Genomic DNA, 16913 nt, shown 5'->3' on the forward strand with positions numbered 1-16913 from the left:
TGCAAAATTAACAGGTGCTCACCAAAAACAGGATCGTTTCTATTCACGCTTTTCTCGTACTTTAACATCCACTTGTCCTGGTGTTAAACTTTATCCATGCAGTTTCACAGTATAATTTTTTTTTTATAACTTTATTTAACAAATAGTGGTTGCTATATCGGACATCACTTGAAGGCACCATGTGACGTTTACGGAGAAAACGAAACTTAAACGGACGTGGAAAGGGAAAACGGAAACCATGTTTTATGTTGAGAGTTGCACTTTGTTCTGTATTTTTATGTATTTTTGAGTAAGTATTCCTAACCTAGGATGGATAACTACGTAGCTAAGCTGAACGAGTATGCACAGAGGCAGCGGCTGGTGCTGCAGTTTGAGGAGATTGGAGTTGCTGGGCCTGACCACATTAAAACGTAAGTGGGATCTGCGACCTGGAAAGTCATGGGCGAACATAGGATTTGGAGACGTCTGTGTTTCTTAGTAACACTTTGAAACGTAGCTTCCACTTTAAACATGATTATCCGCCGCCAAATGCACGTTTGTGGACAGTAGGTGCATTTTACACGTTGCTTTAGGACACTAACTGTCCGCAGGTATGTTGATCCTGCAGTATTTTACTAGTGTGGTATATCCACAGATAAGCTAACTTTGTCATCATCCATGCAATTATAATATTCAGTTTACCATCAAATTTTAAATATTATTTAATCAATAGGATTTTAAGTATTTTAATTTGTATGTAACATAAGTACTTGAGTAATGAGTAATAAGTTCTTGTGGTGGCATTGAAATATATATAACAGTAACACACACATCACATTATTAGAATAAATGAATGACTTACTTGCACTCCAGCACCTGTAGTTACCAGATGAGAGTCTGTAAGGCTCTATGATGGTAAACAATAATGCAGATCATTTGTTTTATTATGTATATATTAATTGATCCCCTACAACCAGGCTGACCATTGGTAATGTAATGTGTTTTTGGCTGATATTCTGTCACTCCTTTAAAATGAAACTACCATAGTAATTAAAAAATTATAAGTAAGCAAACTTACAAATAATTATTTCCTCCACTGTACACCCTCTACAGAGCGCATTGTTGCACTGTCTTGTCTGTTCAACATCGCTCTTCCATTTGCTTTACAGATTTACTCTAAGAGCCGTCCTGGATGGTAAAGCCTATCCTGACGGTGTCGGAAAGAACAAGAAGGAAGCCAGACAGAACGCGGCTAAAAATGCTTTGGCAGGATTGTTGGAGAAACCAGCTGATATTGTAAGGTTATTACTCCACTGCATTCACTCACTGTATGCAGGGATATTTGTTTTAATCTGCTGTATGTTTGTTGGTTACAAACAGACAGAAAATGCTGCAGAAGTTTCTGCTACATCAGTTCATCAGACAAGTGCCAGTAACATCAACTACATATGCTGGCTCAATGAATATGGACAAAAGAATAGGGTGCTTGTAAGGCCCGTGGAGACTACCAGACCTGGACTAAATAATCAGTGAGTCTGTTTGATGCATCTAGTTTCATTTGTAGTTGTGCATCCACTATTTGAAATTTGCTAAAAAAAATATATTTTATGTTAGATGGTGTAACTTTATAGTTGGTGACAAGGAGTATCCAGCAGCCTCTGGGAAAACAAGGAGGGAAGCAAAGGAGGAAGCAGCCAAACTTGTATATCATGAAATATGTGGCAATAAAAGTTCAGAGGTAAGTAACGGAACAAACCATTTTATACTGGCTGGCTTAAAGTGCAAGGTATTTAACATGTTCTGATCTTTCAGTGTGAAATATTTTGGATATCTAATAGAGTATGTAGTGACCAATGGCCACTGTGGGCCCTCATGCCTTAAGAACTAAGTGTGCTGAAAGATCAGGGTGCAGTACTTTTACTGTACATATCTGCCATTTCCATAGAATAACATTTCACTTGGAAAGTTCACACAATATCAGGCCTCCTTTGGCTTCATCACTACTGATTATTAGTAATGCAGCCTGTAGGATTCTGCTTCCCATGTTCTTGACAGTCTCATTTAGAGACTAAATCTTCTTCACTCCTGCTGAATCCTTTTTAAGGTATCAAGGATGTTTCAAATGCCATTAAACTTGTATTAGTAAGTCTAGGGTTTCCATCTGGATCAACAACCTTACATGAACTGATAAATCTGAAAAGAAAATACAAATAAGACTAGAACTTAGCAACATAGTGCAAAAATTTCCATCTCAAAGGCATCAGAATAAATGAAGGTGTTTAGCAAAAATATGGGATAAGAAATAACAAGTAACAGACTGTTACCAGAACAGGTGACAAAAGAACTCTAGAACCAATCAGCGATGAGTAAAGAAGAAAGGATGTGAGAAAGGTGAAAATAAAACAGTTATCTCTGCTGCAGTTAAATTTTCAAACATGTTAGAAGAAACAAGCCCGTATAAAAAGTAACAAACCCCTTCCTTCATTTCTTCAGGCAAATTTCAGGTCAGCCGATGATGGTGCCAAGCCGTTCACCCCACCACGCACACCGTGAGGCCCTCACTGAGCACTGTAACCATTTCGATGGTAAATTTAATGCTGAGAATACCTATTAATGTGTCTTACTGTATTTTTCAAGGGACTCTGGTCATCCAAAATCAATCAGCACTGCACCAAGTAAAAGTGACTCCGTTGTTTTCGTCAAGTCATCAAACCCTCCCAAAGAGCAGGTCTGTTATTTCCTATGGATTTGAGTAATGCTCTGGTTACTGTGTGTCAAGTTGCTCACATATACATGAAAGTGTTTTTTTTGAACTGCCCTTGATTACTCCAGTGCCAGAAGGCAACAGATTGTTTTGCATTACGTTTTGAACTCCCTGGATTTTATTATGACATTTATTTTAAACTTCTTTTTCCACTTTCCAATACAAAGGCTCAAAGCCCTGATGTGAAGCCCAAAATCAGGTATTTCAGCTTTTAACCTCGACTGTAAAGCTCGGTAATATTTTACCAGACGTCGTTGCTGATGTCCAGTTATGTTTTGTCTTGTTAGGATTGCAGCAAATTTCCCAAATGCGCACAGAAACAGCAAAGAGGTGAAGCCATTAATCATGAGAGCTCATTTTATTTGTTTGAATTCAAAAGTTTAACTTTTATATTACAACTTTCATTCAGGATATAATGCCCAATTTCAAAGTCAAGAACACAACGAGTGGTCAGAGTAGGAATACGCCAGCCCCTTCATCGAGGTACGAAGAACTAAAATTTGAAATTACACTCTCAGTTGCATTGTGTGGTGTTTCTTTACACATATTTGCTGGGAAATTTGTGTTCATTTCAGCAGGTTTACGTCAGAATTTGACTGCATAGAGCGCCTTGGTAAAGGAGCCTTTGGTCGTGTTTTCAAAGCAAATCAGAAACTATTGCAGAAGTATTATGCTATAAAAATTATCCACCGCAAAGAGTAAGTGAAGCATTTAGTGGTATTTTTGTTTTCTTATTGCATACATGTTTTCATGAAAACTTTAGATTCAGTGTAAAATAGATTGTTTTAATAACTTGGACTTTCCCTTGCACTGCTGTGGATCAGAAAAGCTCTGCGAGAGGTGGTGACCTTGTCAGAACTCCATCACTCCAACATCGTTCGGTACTACACATGCTGGCTGGAGGACTCAGAATACCAGTCAGACAGTACAGCTGATAGCAGTACTTCACAGTAAGTCCCATCACATGTTAAAATCCTTGCTGTATGTGGCTTATCTTCCGAACACAAACTTTAGGAGGCCATTTTTCTTTTCCTACAGCTCTTCCACTGATTCCGCTGTAAAGTACCTCTATATTCAGATGGAGCTGTGTGACTCCAAAACACTTCGAGTGTGGATCGATGAGAAGAATATTCAGAATGTGAAGAAATCTCTGCGAGACTCCAAGAGAAGAGAAGAAGGTCTGAACATTGCCCTGCAAATAGTCAGCGGAGTTGAATACATTCACTCCAAGAAGCTCATCCACAGAGACTTGAAGGTGAGACAGAATGGATAATATGATCATTTCTTTCATAAAATAAGCCATAAATCTGTATTTTTGTTTATTTCTTTCCCCACACCTAGCCTGCCAACATCATGTTTGGACGGGAAGGAGAAGTGAAGATTGGAGACTTTGGTCTGGTCACTAATGAAAATGAAGACGATGCTGAGGAGAGAACTGTGTACAAAGGAACCCCGTCTTACATGGCTCCTGAGCAGGTGAGATCAGCTGTACTGAGATGCCTCTGTGTTAAATGTAGCATTAATCATGTGGCCTGTGCAGATTCAAACCACTTGAGTTGTTGAAGTTGCTTTTGCTTTGGTCTCATTTTATGACAGAAGAGCAAGAGTCCAACACTTTATGACCGAAAAGTGGACATATTTGCTTTTGGGCTGATATGTTTTGAACTGCTTTGTAACATCCCAGCTGGTCAGGAAAGGACCACGGTGAGTTGTTCAGAGACACACGCCTCATACTTCATTTCATCTTAGTATTACTTTGTTACTCATTAATTGCTTTGAGATGTTTATAAAGACAGGTAAAGTTCCAGACAGTTCATTAGACACCAGTTTATCTGTTAATTGATCCTGACATACAGGGTGTGATTTACTAGGGAGGCTGGAGTAATGATGAAATTGCATCGGAGTGGATTACTCAGTCCAGCTTTTCTTTATGGCACCATTAAACCACCAGTGTTTTAGAGGTAAAACTAACACTAACTAAATAAAGGATAAATGAAAAGGATGCACAACATCGGATTTTACGAGACACTCAAAAAAATTCTTGTACTGAGTGTCACCCGCATGTCTGATCAGTGACTGACATAACTATTCCCGACAGAGGTGAGATTTGCAGCTTCTTTGTGCAGAGTTTTTTTTTTAGCTTTGCAGCTGGTGTGTAAAATGCTGTAAAATACATCACAGAGTCATTACAGAGCCAGATCATTGTCACATATTTATTGACTCTTAAGCTGCAGATGTTTGCTAAGTAAATGGAACCGGGTCACCTTCTTCCCTGTCTGCAGATTTGCAGATGTTGGTAAAGGAGGTGCAACACACAGCAGACAGCACTCCAGTTTACTTCTGGCATGTTAAACCATTTGTACTGTTGGATTTCACTGGTTCACCTGTGTGTGAATAGGAAAATATGAGACTAAGAATATTGTTCTTATTAAATTTATCAAAAAATAAAAATGTGGGGTGCACGGTGGTTAGCACTGTTTCCTCTCAGGTAGAAGGTCTGGGTTCGGATCCACCTTTGCCCGGGCCTTTCTGTGTGGCGGTTGGATGTTTTCACCGTGTTTGTGTGGGTTTTCTCCAGTTTCCTCCCGCAGTCCAAAGACATGCAGTCAGTGGGGTTCGGTTAATTGGTGATTCTAAATTGCCCATAGGTGTGAGTGGTTGTCTGTCTGTCTGTCTATGTTAGCCCTGCGACAGGCTGGCGACCTGTACAGGGTGTACCCTGCCTTTTGCCCTATGTCAGCTGGGATAGGCTACAGCAGTAATTAATACTCCAGTAGACTTCAGAGTAGCTAGAAGCAATCTGGTCCCTGGTCATTTAAAGTTTTATAGTAGCAGTGGTTCTTCTTACAACATTAAAAATGGGTCTGTTCTTTTCAAGTGTCCAGCTAGATGACAGCAGGGATGAACCAGCGTGTGTGAGACTGGGGGCAGATAAAACTGTGTAGATCTGTGACTAAAATGGTCATCTTTTATGGATATCATTCACTGTGAAATTGTAAAAAAAAATGCTATTTGTACCTGAGGTTACCAGAGATGGTAACAAAAACAACAACAATGAAGCACAATTTCACAGAATTCATTGCAGCAGGACAGGAATGAAATGTGCTGTGGTCGTCTCAATGTTTGAGTCATGAGCTTAATAAACTATTAGTAAGGAAGGCTGTCAACACTGGAGGTTCACAGCAAAGGACCCTGTTGGGTGTGTCCTTTGATGTGTGTGGAAACGCCATATTCAGGATTTTTCACTTATCCAGTCCCTGGAGCCTGACACTGTATTATAATTAATTAGGATACATTTAATAAAATGTATACATTTAAATTATAATAAAATTATTCACATTTGAATTTGTTAAAATGCCCACTTTTATTTAAAAAAAACTGTTGGAGAGGTTATTAGTTCATATTACACCAATTAAATGTACTTTGTCTTTTTTTTAACCACTGTATTAATTACAGATTTGGGAAGATGCTAGGAACCAGAAACTTCCTCAGGGATTTTCTCTTCATTTTCACCAAGAGGTACAAAATCATCTATTTTGCTTATTTTTTCTTTTCTTAGTGGGGAAAATTACATTGGTCACTAAAAGGGTGGTAGTTAAGGCTATTGTACAGGGATTTGTACTGTTACATTAAGGGAAAAGTCAGCACTGCTGGCATTTGTGGGTGTTTTATCTGTTCTTTTTCTTGTGTTTTTGTTGCAGAGCCAAATTATTAGATCGATGCTGAGCATGAAACCAGAAGACCGACCAGAAGCAAGTAAACTTAAGATTGAGTTGGAAGAGTGCAAACGCTCATTTATGCTGCTTAAAAATATGCAACGTGAGAGCAAAACAGTCTGAGCACTACAAGGAAGTACTCAAAGGCACTGCAACCACTGGTAATTCATCATATTTCATGGCATACTGAGGTTCTTAAATAATTTTATTATTACTATGTAGTATGTGGTACAGTACTTGAAAAAAATCAGTGCTGTGTGGTTTGCATTGTTTACATTTAACAAAGACTCATGTTCTGGGTTATAACTGTCAGCCAGTATGAAATAATTTATTATGTATACTGAGGCGGTTAAATCGATTTTGCACTGAACCCTGTTTTATAAAGAAAATAAATGAATCGACAGCTGTTGCTGGTCTTCTGCATCATTTTTATACTTTGTGTACTTGTTGTATTTTGTACTTTTTGTTTTCTTTTTAACCGGTGCTGAAAGCTCTGTGTTGTACTAATGTTTCTGGGGTGCGGGGTATGTGCCCTGTGATAAACTCATCTTTGTGTACCAGGTGACAGTTCTAGTTAGAAGTTGGAGTAAAACAATGATAAACTCATTAATATAATTAATATAATAATTAGCCTTTTTCATAAATGTCAGGGACCAGGAAGAAGACAAAATTAAAACTCGTGTGGTGAAACATTTTTAAGCCTTAAAATGTGTTCTTGGCACCAGTTTAATAATAATAATAAAGACACAGCAAGCGATGAGCAGTTTCTCAGGAGACGCAGTATTTGTGCATCAGAATTTAAAGGTTTTTCTCAGGGGCAGAGCCCTGCAGCAATAATACATCGCGACGGAAGTTGCCCAGTTGCCGGTAGGTGCTCAGTTTCAGTTTCGTTTGTTGGGATAAGCGAATAAAGCACGTAGGCTACAGAGAGCGATTTGAAGAAATCGAAACCTGTAAATACTCAAAACCAGCTGAGTCGAAAGCAGTCACGGAGACGCGCCGATCACGGAGCAGAAATAAGGCTGAAGCCGCGAACAGAGCTCTGTGTGGTCTTACAGTTTTGTGCAACTTGCTGAGTCATTTCTAATGGATAACTACATTGGCAGACTAACCGAATACAAGCATAAATGGCGCTTGGAAGTGAGCTATGAAGACCTTGGCTCTGTCGGTCCGGATCATGTTAAAACGTGAGTTTAACACTTTCCTGATATTGAATGTAGAATACGGGGATTAGTGGGTGGGGGTCTCTTCCAGCTGGTGGCATGGTCGAGGTGGGGCTTTAAAGCCAAACAAGGTACACGCAGAAATCAGTTTCTTAGTCATAGGCGTGGTTCAGCACAAAACTTAACAATCTACTCAGAATGACACTGCACAACATTTCCAATAAGGCTTTGATAGTTTTTATAGATTTGTGAGTCAAAGCAGCAGATAATATTATTGGGAGGGGGGGCACACAAGAGTACAATTCTGCACTAAAAGGAAACAACATTGAGCCAACATCAAGATATTTTACACACACACACACACACACACAAACACATTGTGGAGACTAGAGCAGTCTTTTCTACAAACTGACAGCAAGGAATATCCTGTGATGTGAAGGTGGTGGAGCTGGAGGTTTGGAGGATGCAAATATTTTCATTGGGAGTGACCAGGAGGGACAGGATTAGAAATGAGTACGTCAGAGGGACAGCTCAAGTAGAGCAGTTTGGAGACGAAGTTAGAGAGACACAGAAATAAGTTTGTGCAATGGAGGCTTCAGTCTTGCACACAAGTAGATGTATATTGCCTCCCAGAGGCTGAAAATGGTAGCGTGCATTTTCACCTCGTTTATTTTATCTGGATGTGCGCTGCTCAAACACTTTTTTAATCAGAGTGTAGCATCAAGTCAATTAAACCTCTGGGATGTTGATCTGGTCAGTTTAGTAGCAGAGGGGGTTGTTATTCAGTTTAAACTGCTTTGGTGTTAATGAAGTTAACAACAGCTGCAACAATGAGACAACCCCCTAAAACAGGAATGGTTTTACAGGTGGAGGCTATTTCTGTTTTTTTCAGTAGTTTTGCATTTGGCTAGGGTCAGTGTCAGTACTGGTAGCACGAGGTGGTACTTGGACCCTATAGAGGTTGCACAGGTAGTCCAACTCCTCCGGGATGGCACATCAATAAGTGCAATTAACAGAAGATTTGCTGTGTTTCCCAGCACAGTCTCAAGAGCATGGAGGAGATTTCAGGAGACAGGCAGCTACTCTAGGAGAGCTGAGCAGGGCTGTAGAAGGTCGTTAACCCATCAGCAGGACCGATATTTTTTCCTTTGTGCAAGGAGAAACAGGATGAGCACAGCCAGAGCTACAATATGATCTCCAGCGTGCCACTGGTATAAATGTCTCTGACCAAACAATCAGAAACAGACTTCATGAAGGTGGTCGGAGAGCCCGATTGGCATTTGCCAAGTTGCCAGAGTTGGCAGTTCCAGCACTGGTGCCCTGTGCTTTTCACAGATGAGAGCAGGTTTACTGTGAGCACATGACAGATGTGAAAGGGTCTGGAGAAGCTGTGGAGAACGAAATGCTGCCTGTAACATTGTTCGGTATGACTGGTTTGGTGGTGGGTCAGTCTGGGGAGGTATATCCATGGAGGGATGCACAGACCTCTACATGCTAGGCAACGACAGCCTGACTGCCATTAGGTATCAGTATCAAATCCTTGGACCCACTGTCAGATCCTACTCTGCTGCAGTGGGTCCTGTGTTCCTCCTGGTGCACAACAACATCTAACTTCATGTAGCCAAAGTATGCAGTTCTGAGAGGATGAAGGAAATGATACCATTGACTGTCCAATAGAACACTTCTGGGACATTATATTTCGGTCCATCTGATATCAGTATAGATATCCATCATGATTTTTTTTTTCATTGAGATATGATGTTTTCAAAGTGATCCCTTAATTGTTTTTTTTTTTTTAGCAGTATATAACAAATCTCTCACATTTGTACAGATTCTACCAGAGGGTAGTCATTGATGGTAGAGCCTACCCCAATGGTGTGGGGAACACCAAGCAGGAAGCAAAGCATAATGCAGCAAAAAATGCTCTGGAAGGCTTGTCTGAGCTTGGTCATCAGGGCTCAGTTAACTCTGTAAGATAATGTTCATTTTTGCTTAATTGAAACATGCTTGAGAGAAATGACAGACCAGCCTGTGACATACAGTATGTATCTCTGATGTACTTCTTATCTTGACAGAGAAGCAATGCAGCAGAAGCTCAGACAACTCTCAGCTCTAAAGACAAAAGCTTTACAGAGACAAATTTCATTGGATTTGTCAACCACTACTGTCAGAAAACATTCCGCTCCCATTCATATGTTGAAGTGAGGAGAGATGGCCCACCTCACAAACCTCAGTGAGTCCAACTCAAACTCTGTAATCTGGATAGATCCTTTAGACACCAGCTCCTGACTGATGTTCAACAACATTAACCTGTTTATGCAATGATCTAAAACATTCTCACTTTTTCCACAACACAGCTTTTTCTACAAACTGGTAATTGAGAACAGGGATTATCCTGTGGGTGAGGGTAGGAGTGCCAAGGAAGCCAAACAAAATGCAGCTGAGTTGGCCTGGTCTGCTCTCCAGGAACAGTCAGACTGGGACAGCAAGGTATTTAATCTGTACTGCTGCCTTTCTTTTAACAAATAAAAATACCACAATAATAAATGGTTTATTATGTATTAGGTTGTTAGAGACACTAATGACATTTTAATGAAATGCTTCTCATTGGGTGAAATTTACATAAAATTATGTTGAATTTTTCTGTGCATTTTAGGTGTCTGTCAGATCAACAGCATCTGAAGATGGTGCTCCACCTGTATCATCAGCACCATCAGCTACACTGTAAGGCACTTACTGATACCAGGACAGCAAATTGCTGTTTAATTAGGATTAAATGTTACAACTATATGTTGATGCTTTCAGTACTGTATACTGTGAAAGCTGTAGTTGTTTCTTTCATCTTTTTCTAGGGACTCCAATGAATCATCATCACACAACAGTACAAGTAACCCATCAAATCCTTCTTCATCCCAGGTCTGTTTGTTCCACCATAATTTTTTTTAAAAAGAGAATCAATTATTTGAAAACTATTCAGATAATGCAAGGTATACTGTAAGGGCAAGAAAGTTATCACTGGGTCTGTGTAACACAAACAGGCTTTCTGCAGCAGTTAATCAAGAGTGCAAGTATCTTCAAGTAACTTCAAAGTGCCAAACTCAAAACACTGGGTAACAGACCCAGGACTATGACAGTATAGTCAACACAAAATGTGCATGCCTTTATTTTGAGAATGTCTGATATGATATTCAAACAGACCTATTTGCTATTATGCAGCTATGCCCAGAAGAGATTACTGCAGGTAACTTTGACTTAGAGTAGCAAACAGTAATAGTAGTAGAACCATATTTGTGTATTACCATGATGACAAATATTTGGTGCAACAACCAAAGACTTTTTTGTGTGCATTTTAGACATCTGAGACTACCACATCTGTCAGGTACTCAACAAGAACTTCAATTTAAGTCTCTTTAATTACAGTGATAATAAAGAGGATTGCAGAGGTTGTGGTGCAACTAAAAATGCTAATGATGTCCCTCTTCTTTTTTCTAAGAGAGTCTCTTGAGTCATCATCGCAGAGCTTGATTGCAGGTACAAGTGAATCAGTAATATTTGCAGGGTCATCAAACCCATCCAACGACCAGGTCCAACGACCAGGTGCAAAGCAAACCTCAAACCTGCCAAGGTACGAAAAGCCTTTGTGGCAAAGGCTGAATATAATTTCATGTGCAATCATGTGCAAGACATTGCTTTTCACCTTCATGGTTAAACAACATTGTACTTGTCTGCAGATTAACAGAGTTCTCTAAGAATGCTGTTAAAAACAAGAGTGTTGAAAACGATGTAAAGCAAACCTCAACCCAGTCAAGGTATGAAAAGCATTTGTCACAAGGGTTGAGTATAATTGATGTGCAATCATGTGCAAGACATCACTTTTCACTTTCATACCTAAGTAACATTGTAAATGTCTGCAGATTCACATCAGAGTTCAATTCTATAGAGCGTCTTGGTAAAGGAGGCTTTGGTCGTGTTTACAAAGCAAAAAAAATACTGGTGGACCAGTATCGTGCTGTAAAGATTGTTCACAGTAATGAGTACGTATGTAGAGGTATTCAATGCACAAGCAATATCTCAGTGAGGGATGCAATAAGATATTTACTCAGTTATTTTCCTTTACTCTGATCAGAAAAGCTCTGCGAGAGGTTCGGGCGTTATCGGAACTTCTTCACAGAAACATTGTTAGATACTACAGTTGCTGGATAGAGGATCACACATACGAAGACAACATGACGACTTCTACTGACAGCTATTTCCAGTAAGTTTTAGCTGCCCATAAAATATTCTGTACCTTTTTACCAATTATGAAGATGTGCCATTTCCTGTTCTCTTTTCTTCTTAGAGTTCAGAGTAATTTACCTTCAGAGTACCTCTATATAGAGATGGAATTATGTGACACCAAAACACTTAGAAGGTGGATAAAAGAGCAGAACAAAGACACTCTGGAACACTCACAGAGAAGACAACAAGGCCTGTTGATTGCCCAGCAAATAGTTGAAGGAGTGGAGTACATTCATTCCGAACACCTCATCCACAGGGACCTTAAGGTAAGCCTTTTACTCACCACAACTGTGCTGAGTGGAAACCCACCTGAGCTCAGTTAAGTCATTTATACACATGTGGGGTGGCTGTAGCTCAGGAAATAGAGCAGGTCATCTACTAATCGGAATGCCGGTGGTTTGATTCCTGACTGCTGTGTATGCCAAAGTATCCTTGGGCAAGATGCTGAATTCCAATGTGTTGGAGTGCGAATGTTAGATAGAGCACAAAAAAGTATGAATGGGTGAATGAGGCATGTTGTATAAAGTGCTTGGAGTGCTAGAGTAAATATAAGAACCAGTCCATTTATCATGTGAAAACAGGAGAGTCTGTCCATCTGCTGCCACATACGAATAGTAAAGGTAATGTGCTATTCACACATGTCGGGTGTCCTGTTTCCCACTTCCTGCTTGTACTAGTAAAGCAGCTCCCTCACCTAAACAAAGTCTTTTCAGTAGCTAGAATGCATCTGACTGCTGTCCAATGAAGCAAAATAGGTTAGCAAAGTATAATGATACTGAAGGTTTTCAGCACCACAAAAGTGGTTCTCTTTTAACTTGGCTAGAAACATAGGCCACACACATAACCTACTTACGTTTCAGCTGTAAGCGCCACATTTTCACTGATTCTTTCCCAAATTACATGCTCTCAAGAGCTTCACTTTATAGGCTATATGCAAACCTATCAGACCACACCTGCGAGCAAAGAAGCTGTCCAGCTGCAAACTGTATGAGTGTATGTATCCAAAAATGTATTCTGTTTGTTCCTGATTTGCTGACGTGTCTTTTTTTTACACTGCTGTAATTTTAGAATATCAAATACCGATTAGAAGATTGATTAATCTGTTGGCATTTAACACAAAAAAAAAAAAAGAGAGTCAATGAGTGTCAGGCATGAATGTACGAAGTAGCTTATAATTAATATTTTTAACATGTGGCACATTTAATGCCTCATTTTATATAAAGTGCAGCACTGAGAACATATTCACTTGTGACTTAACTTGAGCAGCCATTTTGTTTAGCATTGCTCTCTTGGCTTAATTGCGGTATCCTTTTTTTGTGTTTCTCCATCATATTTTTTTTCTATATTCTCCAAAACCCGATCCATCCATAAGGGTAATGAGTTGAATGATGGGTCAGACGCCTCCTTTTACTGTATGTGAACCCACACAGAGCCTGAAGCAGGAAGCCTGGGCCAACAAAGAAATCCCATAAGCATGATTGGGATATCCATTACCTCTGACTTGTATTTTGTCATGTTAACTAAGGCAATGAAATCATGACTGTCTAGCACACTCCTCAAGCTAACATCTCCTGTTGTGTGCCACATGTGAGAGAGGGCAGTACCCTGACCAGATTCTCCCGACATTGTCTGGAGTTCATGTGTGAAAACGGTTTTAAATTCCTTTTTATGGACTCCATCACTCAGAAACAAAGGAGGGGACAGACCAGCGAACATTGCTGCCCTCAGTTAAACTCTTAAATAAGTTAAACATTGATTTTTTTTTTCTTTGTTTGTTTATGTGTAAAATTAGTTTGGACCTAAGCTTATTGGTTGGTCATTTATATATATATATATATATCAAAGCACACCAAAAATTTACAGCAAAGGGCTTGCGCACTTTTTATTCCAGCAGGTATTAAGCCAGTAAAAGCACTTATTGTACTTCATTCAAGTAACTTCATGTTAATTGGTTTTAATTGTTCCTACTTTTCTGCTTTGTTAGCCTGCAAACATCCTGTTTGGAAAAGAAAATGAGGTGAAGATTGGGGACTTTGGTCTCATCACTGATGAACATGATTGCAATGCTGAAAACCATATGGAGAGAACAAAAAGAACAGGAACCAGGCTATACATGGCTCCCGAACAAGTGAGATGTAGCATCTGTTTGTTCTGCAATATTACTTTAAAGTACATGAAATGAATGGTTTTACAAGCTTAGCTAGTAATTGGTCTGCATTGTTACGCTTACATTTGCCCACCTCATGTCTAGTATCCAGTCTTGCTGTTTCTTCTTCTACTGAATAACTTGTGTCCCTTCTTGAATAAACTTATTATTATATCAGTGTTGATTGCAGTGTTGATTAATTATAGGGCAGAAAAATGCACTGCAGGTGTGAGAATAATTAAGTAAATTTTACTTTATAATTTCATTACCCCAGAATGGGACAAACTATGACCAGAAGGTGGATGTGTTTGCTTTGGGGCTGATATTCTTTGAGCTTCTTTGGAAGATTTCTACATACACAGGCATGGAAAGAGCAAAGGTGAGTCTGTCTCATAAACACAAGATAACAACAAGGTCTAATATTATTAAAAAAAACTATGCCACAACTATGCTGTCGTATTACCTGGCCTGTGTTAATGGTAGCTAAGTAGTACCATAGTAATTTATAAAGCAAATACAACAGAACTTGCTTATCCTTTTTTCTCTTTTGATGAATCGTCCCTGTATTTATTAATTAGAATGCTTAATAGATCGTAGTTCAAAGTTTTTACTGCAAGTACATTAACATGCACTTTTGTCCTTTTTATCAATCCATGCATTCCAGATGTGGAGTGACATCAGAAGCCAGAAGTTCCCTCAAGACTTTTCTCTGACCTTTCCCCAAGAGGTAGATTATCAATACTCTCATTATGCTAGAATCAAAAGATGGTCAACAGCAGAGCAGTACTAAAGCTTCCATAAATAGATTTGATAAGTGTCAAGAGTTTTTAAAAACATTGGTCAGTGGTCTGAACAAAGCGTATCTCAATCATATTGTTGTTTTTTACAGATGAAAATAATTCAGTCGATGCTGCGTGAGAAGCCAAAAGAGCGGCCTGAAGTAAGAAAGCTGAAGGCCGAGCTGGAAGAGTGCGCTCAGACGTCCAATGCTAAGAAAAACATGCAGCGGGAAAATCAAACCGTCTGAATTGCAGACAGAACTTTTGGAAGTCTGTGTATTGTCATGTGCGCTTAATGTAATGATTTGTGTGATAATGTGCAGTCTTTGACATATGGAGAGGCTCAGATCATTGTGATAAATCAATCGCAGTTCTTATTGAATGGAACATGAAATCAGTCTACATCATGATTTTAGAAACTATTCAGATCAGCCTGTTGGTGCAGGTGATCATTTTAACTGCTGTTTGCTGCTTTCTTGTACGAGGAGAAAGTGTTTGATGCTGAATTGACGTTTTTCTGCTGGAGAATTATGTTGAATGCTTATGAAAAGCACACCATATGTGGTACCATGTTAGAAGGTTTTCTTAACTTTTCAACATGACTTGCACTCAAGAGATACGGTTTGCTTTTTTTCATTTTATATGTAATATTAAACAGGTACATTATGACATGTAACAATGGAAGAAGGGTTCTTAATATTGTACTCAGACATAATAAAATGTATATAACAAGTGGAACTAGTCTGTTAGCTGGGTGATGTTGCCAGTGCTTTGTGTGGTGATCTCTGTTACTCAAGCCATTGGAATTTTTATGACTCAGCGTACGAGCCACACCATGAAGCAATGACTAAGACCAGAATTTTTAGAGACATGGGTTTCTATGTTAAATGACTTAATAGCCCTGCCACTAAAAAAAATTCAAGAAATAGGAAGAGTAACAGTGACTATTTAACTCTGAAGAGTGACTCCAGCCATTCACTTCCAATTATCCTGTTCAGGGTCTGGGGGGGGGGGGCTATCCCAGCTGACATAGGGTGAGAGGCAGGGTACACCCTGTACAGGTCGCCAACCTGTTGCAGGGCCAACACAGAAAGACAGACAACCATCCACACCTATGGGCAATTTAGAGTAGCCAATTAACCTAACCCCAGTAACTGCATGTCTTTGGACTGTGGAAGGAAACCCACGCAGACACAGGGAGAAGATGCAAACTCCACACAGAGAGAGAGAAAGGCCCGGGCCAAGGTGGAATCAAACCCAGGCCTTCCAGATGGTATTCTAACTGTGAGGCAGCAGCGCTAACCACCGCACCACTGTGCTGCCTGAATAGTGACTCTGAACCGGATAATCAGCAGGTCCAATTTGGATATGGTCATTTCCCATGATTACTTTGGATCCATTCATAGTGGCTTATTTTGTCCCCAAAAGCATCTGTTTTCATTATTGAAAATGTCTCATCCTTCCAAAACTACACAGATATCTCTAAAATGTAGCCCCAGCAACATGATGGATTTGAACCCAGGATCTTCTTGCTGATAGTCAAATCACCATGGTGCCCCTTTTATAAAACTTTACATTCCTTTTTTTAGCTTATGAAACAGTTACTACTACAATTAACAGTAACTTAGTAAGACATCTGTGGCTGTAAGAGAGCCATTACATATCAGTGAAGGCTGACATTAGATACAGTTAGAAATGGCTACACTGGGGAACAGAGTGTTTAAGTTTTTTAACACTAGAAAATTAAAGGATTGTGTCTGTGCAGAAAGGGGCATTCACCAATGAGGAGGGTGAATCTGAGTTTGTTTGTTTTTGTTGCTTTTAAAGGACTTTGCAGATCATAACAAGTCAATTCAATCTACCAACATAAAACATGTCTGACAGTGTGATAAAATGTTCAGAGGATGATTGCTGATAAACACTCATGGCCACTTCATTAGATACACCTATTCAATTGAACCTTAACACAAATGTCAGACAATCACAAGTCAAAAACTCTAGGGTTCACAGAGAATGGTCTGAAAAAGTGAGTGGCAGTTCTCTCAATGAAAATGCCTTGTTGATGCCAGAGGTCAGAGGGGAATAGCC

General features: G+C 39.5%; 2 protein-coding genes across 5 annotated transcripts in view; both read left to right on the top strand.

Moving 5' to 3' along the window:
• The first annotated feature begins 197 nt into the window (after window positions 1-197).
• LOC115793096 (interferon-induced, double-stranded RNA-activated protein kinase) lies at window positions 198-6856 on the top strand. 4 transcript variants are annotated; one of them, XM_030747859.1, is made up of 16 exons: window positions 198-410; window positions 1149-1275; window positions 1360-1508; window positions 1594-1717; window positions 2473-2528; window positions 2617-2707; window positions 2911-2942; window positions 3031-3073; window positions 3153-3226; window positions 3319-3441; window positions 3568-3693; window positions 3782-3998; window positions 4085-4219; window positions 4340-4447; window positions 6200-6262; window positions 6445-6856. In XM_030747859.1, the coding sequence occupies exons 1-16, from the start codon at window positions 310-312 to the stop codon at window positions 6580-6582; spliced, it is 1707 nt and encodes a 568-aa protein (XP_030603719.1). In that variant the 5' UTR covers window positions 198-309; the 3' UTR covers window positions 6583-6856. The 4 variants fall into 4 exon arrangements, with proteins under 4 accessions (XP_030603719.1, XP_030603720.1, XP_030603717.1 ...); XM_030747860.1 differs by having other exon boundaries at window positions 3322-3441; XM_030747857.1 differs by having other exon boundaries at window positions 1149-1508.
• A 474-nt stretch (window positions 6857-7330) lies between these two features.
• The window catches only part of LOC115793598 (uncharacterized), a 28765-nt gene continuing 19182 nt past the window's right edge, over window positions 7331-16913 (top strand). Inside the window, exons 1-16 of the mRNA XM_030748647.1 lie at window positions 7331-7646; window positions 9454-9592; window positions 9698-9855; window positions 9980-10112; window positions 10279-10346; window positions 10475-10538; window positions 10976-11001; window positions 11116-11247; window positions 11354-11431; window positions 11537-11656; window positions 11749-11877; window positions 11962-12166; window positions 13885-14028; window positions 14321-14425; window positions 14711-14773; window positions 14936-15070. Of these exons, the coding sequence (XP_030604507.1) occupies window positions 7546-7646; window positions 9454-9592; window positions 9698-9855; window positions 9980-10112; window positions 10279-10346; window positions 10475-10538; window positions 10976-11001; window positions 11116-11247; window positions 11354-11431; window positions 11537-11656; window positions 11749-11877; window positions 11962-12166; window positions 13885-14028; window positions 14321-14425; window positions 14711-14773; window positions 14936-15070 (1800 nt within the window). The 5' untranslated portion in view covers window positions 7331-7545. The remainder of the gene's footprint in view (window positions 7647-9453; window positions 9593-9697; window positions 9856-9979; window positions 10113-10278; window positions 10347-10474; window positions 10539-10975; window positions 11002-11115; window positions 11248-11353; window positions 11432-11536; window positions 11657-11748; window positions 11878-11961; window positions 12167-13884; window positions 14029-14320; window positions 14426-14710; window positions 14774-14935; window positions 15071-16913) is intronic.

Source organism: Archocentrus centrarchus, chromosome 15 (genome assembly GCF_007364275.1).
Source record: "Archocentrus centrarchus isolate MPI-CPG fArcCen1 chromosome 15, fArcCen1, whole genome shotgun sequence".
NCBI lineage: Eukaryota > Metazoa > Chordata > Actinopteri > Cichliformes > Cichlidae > Archocentrus > Archocentrus centrarchus.

Excerpts from the sequence above, each read along its gene's own strand:
- LOC115793096 (XM_030747857.1), top strand. The coding sequence starts at position 310 with ATGGATAACTACGTAGCTAAGCTGAACGAGTATGCACAGAGGCAGCGG. Across the intron at positions 1,509-1,593 it reads AGACCTGGACTAAATAATCA|ATGGTGTAACTTTATAGTTG; the intron begins GTGAGTCTGTTT and ends ATTTTATGTTAG. Across the intron at positions 2,529-2,616 it reads TTCACCCCACCACGCACACC|GGACTCTGGTCATCCAAAAT; the intron begins GTGAGGCCCTCA and ends GTATTTTTCAAG.